An 18,275-nucleotide genomic window follows, 5' to 3' on the forward strand; every position below is an offset into this window, starting at 1 on the left:
TGGCACTGAAAAAACTCTTCTGTGTTCTTGGGGACAGTTACCCTTTCAACTTCCCTTTTCTGTTTGTTTTGTTCTGAAAGCCTTACAGATGGAGGCCAGAGTGTCGGGGAGCGAGGTGGGGTCCTTGGCTACTGAACGGGACTTGGGAGGCAGAGAAACTGTCTTCACGCCGCTGAAGGGTAAAATCCGGAGTTAACGGTTGATTTGAATGTAAGAGGGCTGGAGAGGCCCAGGGCGGACCCGGTTTGGGGAGAGCACCCGGATCTTGAGCTAGCCTCGCTTCAGCATCTTACCGTGTGTGAGGGGGAGGCTGGCCCCCGGCTCCTCCTCGTCCCGCCGGCACTAGCTCTCCCCTCTGTCTCTGCCTAACTGTATCACTACAAGACAACACTTCACATACTGGTACTCCGACCCCAAAGAGAGGCTGGCAGTGGCTTGGCAGGTGGGCAAGTAGCAGAGAGATGGGTGGGGGAGTGGGCGGAGGCATCGTCGAGTGGCATTCAGAGTTGCCAATGGTAGTTCGGGGCAGGGGCGGTAGGGGCGGGGGCGCCGAGGCCGAGCAGCCAATGGGGCGCGAGCCACTACTGGAGCGACCTGGTGACGTGAGGAGCGTTCCATTTGGCCAGCGGTGGGCGGTTGCCACAGCTGGTTTAGGGCCCCGACTGTTGGGGCCCCTTGTCAGGAGGAGGCAGTCTCCCGGCTGGGGAGAAGTCGCTGCCACCTTCGGCGGCGGACGCGGTCCCCTGGGACTGCTCACTTCCTGCCCTCAGCTGCTGGCCGAGTTCGGTCTCCTGGGTTCAGGTAACGAGGGGTGGGGGCTGGGGTCTTCTGGGCTCGGCTGCATGGTGGGTTGCCTCCCCTTCGGCAGCGCCGGGACGCAGAGGCGCCGGCACCGCCCTTCTCAACTCGGCAGCCGCCGAGCCCCTGGCCCCGGGGTGACTACACGTGGCGGGGCGTGTGTGAGTGTGTACGAGCGTGTGGATGCGTGTGCGTGTGGACGGGCGCGCGTCCCGACCTGCCTGGGGCGGTGGTCCGCGGCGTGGCGGAGGCAGGGCGGGCCTCCCGAGGCCGCGCCCGCGGCCCGGCGGCGGACTTGGGCCTGGGGGCCCCGGCTGGTGGGCCGGTCGCTGCTTCCCGGCGGATCTGATCTTTGTTCTCTCGGGCCGGGTTTCCCTTCCTGGTGGCTCTGCTCCCGCTGGGCCAGTTTATCAGAAGGAGATTGTTTTCCAGGTTAGTTTTACACAAAGGAAGGGTCTTCTGCACCCCTGGTGCCCCCTCCCCTTTCTCAAGCCTTCTCTCTTCTCCTTTCTCCCGCTCGGCTCCCGGTCGCTCTTTGGACCCTTGCCCTCTCCAGACCGGGAATGATCTCCAGTTGGTCGGGCTGCAGGCTTCCGCCTCGTTCTTGCCAGCGTGGGGCATGTGGTATCAGTAAATAGAGGCCACACGGCACCACACCTGAGAGCGGAGGGTGGCAGTGACTGGGAAAGGCTAGGCCTGGGAATTCAGGATGCTGAGTGGAGATGGCACTTAGGAAATGTCCCAGAAAGCGCCCTTAAGGACTTTTCTTAGCTGCTGTCCTCCCCCCGCCCCCACTCTCCCCCTAAATACCCATCATCAAACGCCAGCCATTCCAGAATATCTGTGCTTAAGTCAGCCTTTCACCTTTGGCTGTGTGGTGTGGTTTCATTAAGATTCCCACAAATGTTAGATTAGACCAGCGCAATTGTTTCATTTCCTGGACTCAGGAAGTTACTGAGGGGTTCATTAGGGGAAATCTGTTTCGTGTAAATACAATGCTTATGTGTGTACAGTGTGTCCAGAACCTCCCAGCCCGGCCGGAGGCTGGCTTGTTCCCTGGTGTGATTCATATTTGAGTGGCAAATTGAAGAAAGAAGGTGAAGAAGTGGAGGAGGGGAGGGAACGGCTCCTTAAGGACAGCAATGCTACTATTATTTTCACAGTCCTCATAAAGAAGATTGGAGAACATTGTGGTATAGTGGACAGTGCCCTGGACATGGAGTCAGCAGACATATTTTCTTGTCTCGCCTGTGCTGCTGTGTGACCCTGGATAAGTTAATTCCTCTCTCTGGTCCTCAATTTGTTTATAAAACAAAATAATTGGGCTGTCACCAGTAAAATCTCTTCTAGTTCCGAGGTTTTTTGATTATCAAATCATCAGTATTAGATTGGAAGCACAGAGGTTTATTTAAGAAGAAATACCAGCCCCCGTTGTTTTTTGGAGAACCTTTAATCACTTCTCCTTTTAGAGGCCAAACAGATTAGAAATAAACTTTTCCCACTTCCCCATCCCCATGCCATCAGGTAGTGTTCATGTTTCTGCCTCTGGGAGAGGAGGGTTTGAATACATTTTCTTATTCCTGCTTCAGTTTTGGTTTTTGTTTTTGTGCTTTTTTTCTTAGGAGTAGAAACTGGACTTTCGATGATGCTTGACCGAGCAGCAGCAATTGCAAACGACGTGATTTCAACGCTGGGCCCAGCCTCTGTTTCTTCCCTTGTGTAATCACACAGCCCGTTTGGGACCGGGAATCCCAATCATGTCTGTGATGGTGGTGAGAAAGAAGGTGACACGGAAGTGGGAGAAACTCCCGGGCAGGAATACCTTCTGCTGCGATGGCCGTGTCATGATGGCCCGGCAAAAGGGCATCTTCTACTTGACCCTCTTCCTCATCCTGGGGACGTGTACACTCTTCTTCGCCTTTGAGTGAGTTTCTTTTGCGTAGAGCTGCCTGATTAGGGTTACTCTGGATTCAGGGGGAAAACCTTCTTTCTGGGGAGTTTGTGGCTAGTCCTTGGATGACTTTTTTACTGTCTTCTTGAGCAATCTCTATAGGTCACATCAACTAAATTCATTGCTTGGTGGTTATAGCAGAGTATGTGCTTCCCAAAGAAACAAACAAAGAAACAAACAAAAAAAAACACAAGACCTTCCATGCCAATTTTACAGCACCAATTTGGGGCTACCCCTGAAAAACTTGGGGAATGAGAGGTGGCTGTCTTAATCATTCACTTCCCCATTTCAGTCTTTGCCTTAGGAGCATCGTGACATATTTGCCCCCGTCCACCCATCCTAAGCCTAGGGGCACCCCCTCATTGTGAAACCACCATCCAGCAACACTCACCTATTCTGTTATTTTGAGTCTTATTTCCCTAGAGCTCAGTCTCACCTGGTTATTCACTTGAAAAGCCAACTGCATTGAGAACCTGCAGATTGGTTGCAGCTGTATCACAAGTTAGCTGCATGCATGGCACATGCGTGCTTATTAAAAATGAGTTGCTCTTGCTTTCCCTCGAAGTCATTCAACATAAACAACTCTCTGTTCTGTGTATGCCTGATACCAGCCTTGAAGTTATTTTTTTTCTGTGATGTAATACTAGCTAGTACTAGTGCAGCTGTTTGAAGTCTGTGTAGGCCACTGCTCCAGGGAGGTGGCCAGTTGGATTCTAGGGCACTGTGGCACGACTACTGGGTGTGCTGAGAATGCTCTACACTCTAGGGATGGGAGCAGTGCTAATTGTTTTGGGATTACTGTGAGGAGGGCCTTGAGGGGCTGAGAGGTGTGTGTGTGGACTTCACACCGCACCTGATGTGAGCCTGCTATCGTTCATGTATGTGGGGGGTCTGGAAATGGAGCTCCCATACTGGGGTGTGGCCTGGGGAGAAAGGAGGGGGTTCCTTGGCCAGCCTTTGTGGCTAATTAAAATGAGCTCTGATCCCTTGGGGCTCATTTTTGTCCTCTGTAAGGGCTTCAGGCTTTCCCAGTGCATCCAGAGTGATTTTCAGACTGCTTTGCCAGACTTTTTGATGGTTGCAGCTGGCTTGAGTAACAGCAGGGGGAGGCGGGGGGCCCGGTTTATAACAGGGCTGGGAAAGTAAGGTCAGAGGAGCTCTTTGTTAAAGGCTCTTTTGCTGCTACTGCTGCTGCTGCTGCTGCTGCTGCTGACTTTGTGAAGCACTGGGTGAAGTTGCACTGGTTACTAAAGGCATCTTAGCTGCTCTCAGTCTAAATTTCATGGTTGAGTGTGTGTGAGTGTGTGTGTGTGTATGAGTGTGTGTGCACGCACATGTGCTCCTGTGTGGTACCAGTGAGCATGTGCAGTCAGGCAAGCATATGCATGACAAAAAAAAAAAAAAACATTTTTCTTTCCTTCTTCTCGTCCTCTGCAAATTTTTTTTGCTTCATTTCTGCCTTGTTTCTTCTTGGAAGTACAAAACTGTACTCTGTTCTCTATCACTCTCCCTTTCTCTTGATCTTTTTGTCCTCGTTCCCCTCTATGGTGAAATTTTTATGACTGAAACCATTCAAAACAGAGATGAGATTTCTTTCCAGGCTCTGAATGAGTTGATCATTCTGAGCTTGAAACCTCTGCTTTCACTGACCAGGGGAACTTGGAATTTGGAGTTATTGTCATTTGGCTCTTTTTGTATCTGGGAGTCAGTGACAGAGTCTGATTTGGCTCTGTTCCATTTAGGCCTCTAAAGAAATCTGCCCATGGGATGAAGCTCGTAATTAGCCAAGTTACTGTTTGACAGAGACAGTTGGAGTTTTTTCCCAAGATGGCCCCCCTGCAGCCCCCACAAATTATGTCTTGTGCTGTGTCCGCCAATATGAAGGGCAGAGTTGTTTGTAAAACTGTCCTGAGTTCCAGCTGCCTGTATGCAAGAGTAAATATTTTTGAAGGTAGGACTGGGGGAGGGCATGATGGGAGGAGGCTGGGGGAGAAGGAAGCAAATATGGTAGCTGAGGAGTGGAATGGGGAAGTATAAATCTTACCAAAGAGGAGGGGACCATGGTGATGAGGCTTTTTGTCTGTGACTGGTGGAATCTGTTTGTGAATGTCCTTGTGTGTGTGTGTGTATGTGTCTGTCTGTCAAATACAGACACACAGACACTACAGGTGGTGGTTGCCTTCTGCCTAGCCAATGATAGCCGTGCCTCAGAGGAATGAAATCTTTTCTTAATTGATCACCTTCTTCAGAGTCTATAATTCACCACCAGCCACATAGTGGAGGGTAGGGCTTTGGGGGGCAGAATATGGGCTTCTTTGTTAGCATTAGAACTCAGTGAGGGGGCCGGCGCTGTAGCGCAGTGGGTTAAAGCCTCAGCCCGCAGCCCTGGAATCCCATATGGACTCTGGATCTAGTCCCAGCTGCTCTACTTCTGATCCAGCTCCCTGCTTAATGGCCTGGGAAAGCAGTAGAGGATAGTCCAGGTGCTTGGGCCCCTGCACCCACTTGGGAGACCCAGAAGAAGCTCCTGGCTCTTGGCTTCGGATCAGCTCAGCTCCAGCAGTTGTGGCCATTTAGGGAGTGAACCAGTGGACGGAAGACCTCTCTCTCTTGCTCTGTCTCTACCTCTCTCTGTCATTCTTTCAAAAAGATAAATAAAATAATTTTTTTTAAAAAAAGAACTCAATGAGACTTCAGGAAATCAGTTGACCTAGCCACCTGTCTTCGAAGTGGGAAAAGGTATTGGAATAAGCAAATGGCTGTCCATTTTCATCCTTTAGTTGTCTAGGAGTGTAGATTGCATGTTCTCTGGCTGCTACATTTTTGCCTTGTGGGAAGATAGTGAAAATCTTGGGACACATCTGGACCTACATTTTACCAACAGGGTCTGGCTTGCAGCAGGTGCTTAGGAACAAGTGTGAGTTGATTTATAGCTGCCCGTGGCACAGCTCTGGGTCAGCCAGATGTCTTGAGAAGTCTGGTCAGACATATGGATGCCCCTTAATGAAAACCATGTGCTGTTAGTCATGCCAGTGGCTAGCCTGTCATTCTGAGCTTTTCCAGACCTAGACTTTTCATAGGAGCGACCTGTGATTTTCAGTGGACAGGCAAAAGGTTGACTGCATACAGCAACACCAAAAGGTTGTTCGGCGCGGAGCCAGTGTGCTCCGTACTGTTAGAAGTGTTTGTAAAGAAGCTGGGTACTGGCCGGCGCCATGGCTTAACAGGCTAATCCTCCGCCTAGCGGCGCCGGCACACCAGGTTCTAGTCCCAGTTGGGGCGCCGGATTCTATCCCGGTTGCCCCTCTTCCAGGCCAGCTCTCTGCTGTGGCCTGGGAAGGCAGTGGAGGATGGCCCAAGTGCTTGGGCCCTACACCCGCATGGGAAACCAGAAGAAGCACCTGGCTCCTGGCTTTGGATCAGCACGATGCGCTGGCCGCCTCGGCCATTGGAGGGTGAACCAACGGCAAAAAGGAAGACCTTTCTCTCTGTCTCTCTCTCTCTCACTGTCCACTCTGCCTGTCAAAAAAAAAAAAAAAATAAAGCTGGGTACTGACTCTCAGGGCTGCTGTGATAGACTACACTAGTTAGTCAGGCTGGGGAGTCACTAAGCCTCTTGCAACTCTGAGAGGCCGAAATTTTGTAAAACTCTCTGTCTATCTGAAAAATTCAAATATACCACAAAGGGAGAGTATAGATTACCAGTAGGTAGTTGCATTTTATATCATGATAAATGTATTTACAGTTAAAAGCAGAGTGAAGATCGTATAATGCTTTAGAGAAGAAGATTTTCTAATTAATTCTGAGGGTGAGGTCCTTGTATTTGGGAAATGTGAGTGTGTATGCCAGTTTCAGCTTTGCACACATGAACTGTTTTTAGTCTTTTTGGCTCAGACCCTGTCCAGCTTGTACGCTGACCACACAGCTACCTGGTTGGCCTGGAATGTCACGACACTAGAGCAGACTGACAGTGACAGTCTGTAGCTGTCCAGCTCCTGAAAGGCTATTGTGGTCACACTCAACTTTCTGATAAAGTGTGCTCTTGAGGACAGGTCCAAGTGTCTCCTGGAATTGGCTTCTGAGCTTATTCTTTAAATTTTCTGACCAGACCTCTAGTGGGATCATGGTATTCAGACTTCTCTTGTGGCAAGAATTACTGTGTGACTCTTGACCCTTGAAATGCTTGCTGCTTATGATCAGTGCTTATGCCCTCACTGTGCCATATATGGAGAAAATTGTACCCAGGCACTGTCAGATGAGTTTCTGTTGGGCTGGTCCCCATGGATGCTTTTATTTATTTTTTAAAAAAGATTTATTTTATTTATTTATTGGAAATGCAGAGATAGAGAGAAAGAGAGATATATCTTCTGTCCACTCATTCACTCCCCAGATGACTTCAATGACTGGAGCTGGCCTAGGTGGAAGCCAGGAGCCAGGAGCTTCTTCTGGGTCTCCCATGTGGGTGCAGGGGCCCAGGGACTTGGGCCATCTTCTGCTGCTTTCCCAGGCCATTAGCAAGGAGCTGGATTGGAAGTGGAGCAGCCAGGACACGAACGGTGCCCATATTGGATGCCGGCACTGCAGGCCATGGCTTAACCCCCTGTGGCAAAAGTGCTGCTTCTACCTTTTTTTTTTTTTTTGACAGGCAGAGTGGATAGTGAGAGAGAGAGAGAGACAGAGAGAAAGGTCTTCCTTTTTGCCGTTGGTTCACCCTCCAATGGCCGCTGCGGCCAGCGCATCATGCTGATCCGAAGCCAGGAGCCAGGTGCTTCTCCTGGTCTCCCACGCGGGTGCAGGGCCCAAGCACTTGGGCCATCCTCCACTGCCTTCCCAGGCCACAGCAGAGAGCTGGCCTGGAAGAGGGGCAACCAGGATAGAATCCGGCGCCCCAACCGGGACTAGAACCCGGTGTGCCGGCGCCACAAGGTGGAGGATTAGCCTGTTAAGCCACGGCGCCGGCCCCCCCACCCCTTTTTTTTTGACAGGCAGAGTTAGTGAGAGAGAGACAGAGAGAAAGGTCTTCCTTCTGTTGGTTCACCCCCAAAATGGCTGCTATGGCTGCTGCACTGTGCCAATCCGAAGCCAGGAGCCAGGTGCTTCCTCCTGGTCTCCCATGCAGGTGCAGGGCCCAAGCACTTGGGCCATCCTCCACTGCCTTCCTGGGCCACAGCAGAGAGCTGGACTGGAAGAGGAGCAGCCAGGACAGAACCAGCGCCCCAACCAGGACTAGAGCCTGGAGTACCGGCGCCGCAGGCGGAGGATTAGCCTAGTGAGCCGCAGCGCCGGCCTGCCTCTACCTTTTTTTAAAAAAAGATTTATTTATTTGTTTGAAAGGCAGAGTTACAGAGAGAGGGAAGGAGAGAAAGATTGACTTTCCATCTATTGGTTTATTCCCCAAGTGGCTGCAATGGCCAGGGCTGGGCCAGGCTGAAGCCAGGAGCTAGGACCTGCATCTGGGTCTCCCATGTGAATTCAGAGGCCCAAGAACTTGGTCCATTTTCTGCTGCTTTCCCAGGTGCATTTGCAGGGAGCTGGATTGGAAATGGAGCATCCAGAACTTGAACTGGTGCCCATATGGGATGCCAGCACCATAGATGGTGGCTTAACACCCTGTGTCACAGTGCCGCCCCCCACCATGGGTGCTTTTTGGTGTACGTATTGGCAGAGGAGTCATTGAATTGGATGAATTGAATAAAGCTTCGTAACATTGCTTAGTAATCGTTCCACTTCTCCTAGCCTATCCAAATTCTACCCCTTTTTCAGTTCTTTTTTTAAGAGTTATTTTTTATTTGAAAGTCTGAGTTGAGAGAGAGAGAGGGAGGGAGGAAGGAAGGGAGAGAGAGATCGTCCATCTACTGGTTCACTCCCCAGATGGCCACAATGGCCAGGACTGGGCCAGGCTGAAGCAGGGCGCCAGGAGCTTCTTCCAGGTCTCCCACATGGGTATCAGGCCCAAGTAGTCAGGCCATCTTCCACTGCTTTCCCAGGCCACTAGCAGGGAGCTGGATTGGAAGTGGAGCAGCTGGGTCTCGAACTGGTGCCCATACAGGGTGCTGGCATTGTAGGCAGAGGCTTTAGTCGCTATGTCACAATGCTGGGCCCTTAATTCTTTCTTTCTTTTTGTTTTTTAAAGATTTATTTATTTATTTGAAAGTCAGATTTAGAGAGAGGAGAGGCAGAGAGAGAGGTCTTCTGTCCAATGGTTTACTCCCCAGATGGCTGCAACGGCCGGAGCTGCAACGATCCGAAACCAGGAGCCAGGACCTTTTTCCGGGTCTCCCATGTGGGTGCAGGGGCTCAAGGACTTGGATCATCTTCCACTGCTTTCCCAGGCCATAGCAGAGAACTGGATTGGAAGAGGAGCAGCCGGGACTTAAACCAGCGCCCATATGGGGTGCCGGCACTGCAGGCGGTGGCTTCACCTGCTATGCCACAGCGCTGGTGCCAATTATTTCTTAGTTTTTTTCATGATTTACTTATTCATTTGAAAGTCAGTTACACACACACACACACACATACATGGAGAGAAAGAGAGAGAGAGAGAGAGAGAGAGAGAGAGATAAATCTTCATTCCGTTGGTTCACTTTCCAAATGGCCACAACAGCTAGGGCTGGGCCAGGCTGAAGCCAAGTAGCCAGGAGCTTCATCTAGGTCTCCCATGTGGGTGGCAGGGGCCCAAGCACTTGGGCCATCTCCCATTGCTTTCCCAGGTGCATTAGCAGGAAGCTGGATTGGAAGTGGAGCTGCTGGGGTTCAAGCTAGCACCCAAATGGGATGCTGGCATCTCAGACAGAGGCTTAACCCAATGTGTCACAATGCTGGCTCCTCAATAATTCCTTGAGCCTTCATGAAACCCTCACTGAGCTAATCATACATACAACTCATTTAACAAATAGATATATGATACTTCTTATATTTCTGAATTCTATATTGGTTGCACTTTTCAGTTGTTGTTGTCCTCCTCCACCACTAGATGTGAGCTTTTTCAGGATCAGGGATTATTTCCTTTGTCTGTGTAATTCCCACGGTGTCCTCTACCAGGCCATATAAAGAGTAGGAATCAATTAATGTTGCTAAATTAATATATTCTAGATGCACTTAATATTTATTTATTTATTAAAAATGTACTGATTTATTTGAAAGGCAGAGTTACAGAGAGGCAGAGGCAGAGAGAGAGGTCTTCCATCTGTTGGTTCACTCCCCAAATGGCCTCAGTGGCTGGAGCTGGGCCAATCCAAAGCCAGGAGCCAGGAGCTTCCTCCAGATCTCCCATGTGGGTGCAGGGGCCCAAGCACTTGGGCCATCTTTCACTGCTTTTCCAGGCCATAGCAGAGAGCTGGATCTTAAGTAGAACATCCGGGACTGGAACCGGCACCCATATGGGATGATAGCCATTCAGGTGGCAGCTTTACCTGCTACGCCAAAGCACCAACCTCCTGCACTTTAAGAGTCTATATGCAAAGAAACATAGGATGATAGACCTGGAACTTAGCTTGGGGACTCTCCATCCCTTTGTGGATGGGAAAACCAGGTTCACAGAAGTAAGGTTATTTCCTCATGATCAGTTGTCCAGCCAATGCCTCTATATGAGGCATCTCATTGTCATCTCATTGCTATGGAGTCCTGAAAATTAAACTTGTGCATCATGACAAATGTTAGACCAGAATATTCTGGGTTCTTGCTAGCTAATGTGTGTTTTAGCTAATGGCACCGAGGTTGTTTGGGTCTCCCAAGTTCATGTTCCTAGAAAACGAAGACATCTTTGTGGAAAACTGACAGCATTTCAACATGGTGTTCTGGTAGCCTGATTTCATGGATAGGGTAGCCCATCTCGAAATGTGAATCTAGGATGTAAGGAGCTTTGGAAGGTGATAAGGGCTCATCACCTCTGTGGCCATTCCTAGCCCCTTGCTGCCAGATGAAGACGGCTTGGAGGAAAACTGAGCAATGTTCCTCCCAACACTATTACTTTGTGAGTGATCCTGGTGAAAAGAGCAAAGAGTCCTCATGGACAGATGGGGTAACAAAAGCAGATCTGACAATACAAAGTTACCAGGCTTGAAGACAGACGGTGTGGTTCAAAGCTGAACCTTGCCATGACAGAACATTAGCATTTACAGTGACAAACTTAGAGGTTCCCAAAGAATGTCCTTAGGTGACATTGGAAAGAGGAAAAAGTGGTTTTATATGGTCTCTAACTAAGAGAGCATTTTCTGGAGAATTCCTCTGTGGAAGTCAGTTTGTGCTTCATCTGACTTAGGCTGCAATCTGTGAACTTGGTCATACAGGAGACAGCTTAGAAAGGCATCGGTTGCCTCTGTAGTATCAATCTATTACAGTACTTAGCTAAACTGAACTTCCTGGTAAAGTATGTCACTGAGGAAGGGTTGGGTTATTTCTCCTGAACAATTTGCTTTCCTTTAACCATTCCTTACAGTTCTGTCATTTTGAATTTCTCTGTGTATTTTCTGCCTCTATTACCTTTGATAGTATTGAATTTCACATTGTCAATCTCCACTGAATGCCTCTCCCATCTTTTGAGAATGAGTCTTAATTAAGTATAGTGATCCACTCTTTTGAGAGAAGCAAGCACAAAGAACAGGGCTGTCCCTTGGCATGCTGACATCATTTGAGATGTTATTAAGGGAGAGAAGAGACTTCCTAAATCTTCCTCAGAAATGTCAGAAACTGGTATTGTGTTTAAGAACAAAGAGGGTACCGTATGCTCTCGCAATAGCAAGAGGCTAGCTAATTCATGGTAATTAGTGGGATGTTTCTGGATGGAGCAATGTGAAGGTAAGAGCCTTATGATGGTGATTAGATAATAATGCCAGTTAATGTAGGGCCTTGGAATACTGGCCTGTGTAGTTTGAATCTTTTTTTTTATGATTTATTTATTTATTTATTTATAAAATGGAGTTATAGGGGAAAGGAAGGGGAATAGATCTTCCATCCTCTGGTTCACTCCCCAATGATCCCAATGGCCAGGGCTGTGCCAGGCTGAACCCAGGAGCCTGGAACTCCATCTGGGTTTCCCACGTGGGTGCAGAAGCCCAAGCTCTTGGGCCATCTTCTGCCGCTTTCCCAGGTGCATCACTGGGGAGCTTGATCGGAAGTGGAGCAGCTGGCACTTGAACTGACATCCATATGGGATGTCGGCCCTATAGGCGATGACCCAGGACATTATACCACAATGCTAGCCCCTAAAAATAATTATTTTTTCTTCAGATTTATTTAATTGATTTTGAAAGGCAGAATTACAGAAAAACAGAAAGAGACACAGAGAGAGAGAGAGAGAGAGAGAAAGAAAGAAAGAAAGATAGAAAGATATCTTCCATCCTCTGGTTCACTCCCCAAGTGGCCACAATGGCCAGGGCTGTGCCAGGCTGAAGCCAGGAGAGCCTGGAACTACATGGAAGTCTCCCATGTGGGTGTCAGGAGCCCAAGCACTCAGCCCAACTTCTACTGCTTTTCAAGGTGCATTAACAGGGAACTGGACTGAAATCGGAGCTGCTGAGACTCAAGCCAGCACTCATTTGGGATGCCACCATTGCAGGTGGTGGCTTAACCTGCTGTGCCACAGTGCCAGCCCCTAGTTTGGGTCTTTTTTTTTTAGAGATTTATGTATTTATTTGAGAGCTTGTTTGGAGGTTCTAGCAGGGAAGTGCAGCTACTCGTATACCCTTGACCGAAGACCGGTCCTCCTCTAGCAGGGAAGGTCGTCCTCTTCGACCGAGTGCGCAGCTTCGGGAGGGACACACATGGAGCGGTGAGGGAGGAAGGGGACACCCACCTAGCCAGCCAGATCAGCCGAATCAACCCTGGCGATCAATCGGGTGACAGATGTCGCAGCTAGATTGCCCTCACATCCAAGATTTATGTATTTATTTGAAAGAGTTAGAGGGAGAGGCAGAGGCAGAGGCAGAGGCAGAGAGAGAGAGAGAGAGAGATAGAGAGAGAGAGAGAGAGAGGTGTCTTTCATCTTCTGGTTCATTCCTCAAATTGCACAATGGCCAGGGGTAGACCAGGCCAAAGCCAGGAGCCAGGAGCTTCATCTGGGACTCCCATATGGGTGCAGGAGCCTGAGGATCTGGAACATCCTCTGCTGCTTTCCCAGGTGCATTAGCAGGGAGCTGGATCGGAAGTGGAGCAGCTGGGACTCAAACCTTCACCCATATAGGATGCTGGTGCTGCAGGAGGCAGCTTGACCCACTATGTCACAGCCCTGGCCCCTAGTTTGGGTCTTAATATCATAGGCAGCAAGGAATAGTTCTAAGTTCTTTTTTTTCTTTTTTATTTATTTGAAAGACAGAGTTACAGAGAGAGGTAGAGACAGAGAGAGGTCTTCTATCTGCTGGTTCACTCCCCAGATGGCCTCAATGGCTGGAGCTGCACCCATCTGAAGCCAGGAGCCAAGAGCTTCTTCCAGGTCTGCCATGCGGGTGCAGGGGCCCAGGGACTTGGGCTCTCTTCAACTGCTTTCCCAGGCCATAGCAGAGAGCCAGATCAGAAGTGGAGCAGCCGGGACTCGAACCAGTGCCCACGTGGGATGCGGATGCTTCAGGCCAGGGCTTTAACCCACTGCACCACAGCTCCAGCCCCTGGGGGTTTAGATTTCAACATGAATTTGCACTGGACACACACATTCAGTCCACAGAAGGTAAGTAGTAAATGAGAGGATAGTTGGCCACCCATATCAGGTAGGACTTAGAGCAAAGGCTTATTTCTATCACGTTGGACTAAAGGGCATCCTAGGCGTCTGATCCTTGAGCTCTTCCTGTTGTTCCAAGCATATCTGCTGTTCTTTAGAGTCATTTTTAACTGCTGCAGTTGGAGCAGTTTCAAGCAGATCTCTTCCCTGACCCTTGCAGTCCTTAGAGTCTGAATCACCATTCTACCACTGAAATATTGGTCTTAACTTATCCTTTGCCTATCTCATATATTACTTATGTTTTCCCAACAAAATCAACTCCTGTTTCTCTTGTTCTTCATTTGCTAGACCATTAAATACTTACTGACTGTTTCATTTCCCTGATGAAAGGACAAACAAAAACCATAGCAAGAAAGTTATCGGAGAGACTTAGGAGCAGAGTATTGTATAGAACACCAATCCGAGCTGCCAGTCTGCGAGGCATACTCCTGCTGTGGAATTTGTTTGAGGTGTTTTTTTTTTTTTTTTTTAAAGCCAATTCCAGTCATGAATCTCTTGAGTTTTTTCATCTGAATTGAAGTCTGTGTCATTATCCTCATCCCTCCTTGAACTGGCATGCTAAGGGTGGGGGATAGAACATGACACACCATCCTAGCCTGGCACTGCTGGTTACTGCTGGTCTGTGCCACCATGTGGTCCATGGGGACATGCAGGAGCCCAGTCAGTTAGGCTAGCTATGGAGTCCTGAAGCCAGTCAATAGTTTGGTAGAGGTTCACTTAAAATCATGTTTCTTTGGGTGGCTGAAATAAAGACTTAGTGGGGACACGGTTGCATTTATAAAATTACCAAGGTAGAATAGGAACTTCTAACCCCTGGACGGAGGAAGGCTCCTTGGTACTTTGAAGACAAAGGAGAGTTCTGTTTCGAGAAATGCATGGATGTTATTATTCCAAGACGTGAGATACATGGAAAGTACTAAGGGGTTCCAAAAACAATTAGCTCACATTGGTGAATGACAGATCCAGTCTTTCTCCAAGACAAATTGTGGTGTTTGAGGATATGCCTACATTTTGGGGGTTACTTTTGTAAATTACCACTAAATCCTCGAATAGCTTATTCCTGTCAGGCAGACCTCTACCTTTCTGCAGTTATGAGACTACCCTAGGGTAGTGTTTAAAAAAATTGACATATAAAAATTCATATATTACATCATACAATATGATTTGAAATATGTATACATTGTGGAATGACTGAATCACACAGATTAACATATGTATTACCTCATATACTCATAATGTTGGGGGGATGAGAACACTTAAAATCTATTCTTTTTAGCAATTTTCAAGAATACAATACATTGCTATTAACTAGTCACTGTGATGTGCAATATATCTCTTGCTTACTGAGATTTTGTGTCCTTTGGCCAACATGTCCCCAATCCCTCCGCCTTAGGGGACATTTTAAAATCATAACTATTGAAGACAAACACTGTGGGTTGTAGTTTACAACAGTTTCAGCCGCTGGCTCTAAAACTTTCCTCTTGCTTGGAGTAGAAAGGCCTGCTGGTTCCACATCTGCCTTCCTGGCCACACCCACTCACTAGAGACAACTGGCTTCCAGTAGCCTCATCTCTGGAGAAGAACAATACAATGGGCTTGTTGTGTACTTGTTGACATACAGAGTGAATTGTTTTAGCAGGTGCAGCAGATAGTCTATGTGGAGCTTACAGAGACCTTTATCCTTGGTGGTGTAGCGTAATTCAAATCTAAGTTGTCCTTTGTCTGGTCTACAAGCAGGTGTCAGAACTGGATTTAGGTCTAAAGTTTTGGTCTTTCTGTGCATGGGTTAATGTATTAATTTTGGATTTTGTCCCCCTGGCTGTTCTACTCTGTATCTTTTTCCTTTAATAAAAAAAAAATCCTCTTTGGTGGCCAATCAGATAGCTCTGATTTTTCTAAGGCTTTTGATTGGAGATTGTACACCCAGGGCAGTTTGAGTCCTGAAGATGTTACTTCTTTGTCTTCAATGGGCAGTGACTAGGAAGAAGGCTCTTTTTTTGTCAGTGTGGTGATTTCACTTGTCTTATTCACAAAAACAAAGTCTTGTGCTTCTCCGGTGTCCTTTGGGTCCCTGATAAGTGGCGATGATTTTCTTGTCTGAATTCACTGTTTAATTACGTCTGTACCAATGAAGGGGGACAATGGAAAGCAGTGTAATCCATAGGCTAGTGATATGCACAAACTAGTTACCCTGAACTAGGCTGCCAGATCTTCAGTTCTCCGATTCTTTTAGGAGAAGGAAGTAAATCTTTAAAAAGCAAGGTAAAACCAAGGAATTGTTAAAAACAAACAGGAAGGCAAGCAAAAAAGCGGCTAAAATCATTTTCCAGATTTTATATACGTGTGTGTGTGTTTATATATATATATATATTCACCTTCATCACCAAGTGCTTAGCCTAATATAACAGTTGGTTTGCACTCCCTTGCTCATGCAATTGTGTGTGGCAGGGAGACTGGGATTGGGGGGAGGAAGATCTCATGGGAGTAATTCTGAAACTGCAGTGAATATACAACCTGGGGTTAAACATTTGCTCTGAATGGAAGCAGCTTGCTTATTCCCCACGCTGATGAGGTAAGCTTTTTTCCTTAGCTTATTTTCTCTGCTCTCTTTCTCCTCTTTGCTCATCCACTTATAGTCTGCCTCCAAGTGAAGATTTCTGTTTTCAAGGAGAAATGTGCCTCAAGAGGAGGAGAATAGAAGTAGGGCAGTGATAACTCTCATCACACATTCCCAATTTATTTGACCTTAAATTCAGCTCAGATCAACAAGTAGTTATTGATAGCTTCTTTATTCCCTCACTTGTATTGGAATCTGGGAAATATAAAATCATAATGATAATGTTAATAGCTAACATTTACTTAGCATTTGCTATGTGTCAAGTCAGTTCTAAGCACCTGATTTATGTTAGTGCATTTGTTCCACACAGTGACCCCATCAAGTACTGTTATTACCCTCATTTTACAGATAAGGAGATTGACGTGAACTAGGTCATGCTACTAGCAGCTGGTAGAGCCAGAATATGAACCCAAGTGTTCTCAGCCAAGACGACTAGGTTCTTGCTCTTAGGAAGTCCAGCTGGGGGAGATGCAGTCCACATACTGAGAAACAGCTAGGAAATAGGCTCTGGCAAGGAAGACTACAAGGAGTAGAGAGGGAGGAGTTAGTACAGTTTAGCATAGGCCTTTTGGAGAGGAGGGAAGCCTTCTTTCAGTTCCAGATTCTTTATCTGTCCAATGGGTATAATGGAATCTACCTCCTAGATTTAGTATGAGTCAGATGAGAGAATGCTTACAGAGCTTATTGTAGTGGCCTGGCATGCATATGGTAAGCACTCCATAAATTGTAGTTGTGTTGATAGCAATGATTGTGTTGATGTCTCCAGGACCTCTGTGATGAGTTGAGTTGGGCTATCCAGGGAGAAAGAAGAATGTCCTTCCAGGTGCATTATGAGGTGAAAGAGCAGTGAACGTAATGGTAGGAAGGGGTACTAAGAAGATATGATTGTCCTATTACCTTGCTGGTGATTTTGAGGATACATAGAATGGCTTTGCAGTCACTCAGAGGCCCTGAACCTTTTCTTTGGCCTTGATGCATGCTGAGACAGCCTCTGACTGACACTGTGAGCCTGTTCCTGATTGGTCCTCATCTTCTCTCCCTCCTCATTTTGCTCAGCCCTAGTGCTAGATAAGGGCTATGAAAAGCCTTGGATATTCACAAAATGAGATCAACTTGTGATGCTAACAGATCCAGACTCAGTAGCTTCCCTGTCCTTACTAGGTGTGAGCCTTTCCTGAGGCGGAGGAAATATGGCTCCAAGTGGGCTGATGGGAGGGCCTGGGCATGGCATGGTCGGTGGGGGGTTGGTTCTTCAGACTGTCTTCTGTCTGATATAATTGATACCAATCAATTAAATAGTTGTTGAGGTCCTACTATGTTAAAGGTTTGAGACAATTCAAAAGAAGTAAATAACATGGTCTCTTCCCAAGAGGTACTGTTCATTTTGTGTGGAGGCCAGAATGACATACTTGTAACAATTGGAGATCAGTACAGGGTAGGTTGACCTAAATGTTGAATTACATGCTTTCTTCAGGTGCCGCTACCTGGCTGTTCAGCTGTCTCCTGCCATACCTGTGTTTGCTGCCATGCTGTTCCTTTTCTCCATGGCTACACTGTTGAGGACAAGCTTCAGTGACCCTGGAGTGATTCCCCGGGCCCTGCCAGATGAAGCAGCATTCATAGAAATGGAGATAGGTGAGTCTTCCAGCCAGCTGGCAAGCTGCTGTGTAGTGGGTGGCCCTAATCAGTTAGGTAATGGAATCATAATAGTAGTTGCAGATAAATAGTCACTTCTACCCTTTCCCCTCTGAGATCCTCAATCTGAGATCATGACCACCCAGTGAGTTCGAGAAGGCAGGTGTGGTAAGATTCTAATGTCACCTGTTTTGTTTTTCCTCTGTGTTGGGCGGTGTTTCGGGAAGATTTGTTACCAAGATCCTGCTGCGTTGTTCCCAAGTGGATTGATTTTTTGCTTTTTAGGGGGTCACCAACGTGCTTGATTTTTTTGAATAAAAGCTGTGAACCTTATCCCCATAAAATATTCTTATATGCATGTGCATACACACAATTTTGGATGTAATTTCAGGGATTCATAGATTTTCTGAAGCACAATCATGGGCTCCCTGGCCCATGACTGCTTCAGGGAGGACTCACGAGGTGAGAGGGATAGCTGTGGCACCAGGAACCACTGAGATTTCTAGGAGAGTCAAGGAAGCAGTTACAGTCTTAGGGCTGTGCAGTTTGCAGTTCAGGGTCAG

At 47.6% G+C, this 18,275-nt stretch overlaps 1 protein-coding gene across 2 annotated transcripts in view; it reads left to right on the forward strand.

The window, feature by feature from the left end:
- The first annotated feature begins 599 nt into the window (after positions 1–599).
- ZDHHC9 (zinc finger DHHC-type palmitoyltransferase 9) overlaps positions 600–18,275 on the forward strand; it is a 39,053-nt gene continuing 21,377 nt past the window's right edge. Inside the window, exons 1-3 of one of the 2 annotated variants that reach the window (XM_062183935.1) lie at positions 600–801; positions 2,421–2,722; positions 17,552–17,712. In XM_062183935.1, coding sequence (XP_062039919.1) covers positions 2,556–2,722; positions 17,552–17,712 — 328 coding nt within the window. In that variant the 5' untranslated portion in view covers positions 600–801; positions 2,421–2,555. The remainder of the gene's footprint in view (positions 802–2,420; positions 2,723–17,551; positions 17,713–18,275) is intronic. The other variant, XM_062183934.1, reaches the window with a different exon arrangement.

The sequence above is a fragment of the Lepus europaeus genome, chromosome X, assembly GCF_033115175.1.
Source record: "Lepus europaeus isolate LE1 chromosome X, mLepTim1.pri, whole genome shotgun sequence".
In the NCBI taxonomy this organism is placed as follows: domain Eukaryota; kingdom Metazoa; phylum Chordata; class Mammalia; order Lagomorpha; family Leporidae; genus Lepus; species Lepus europaeus.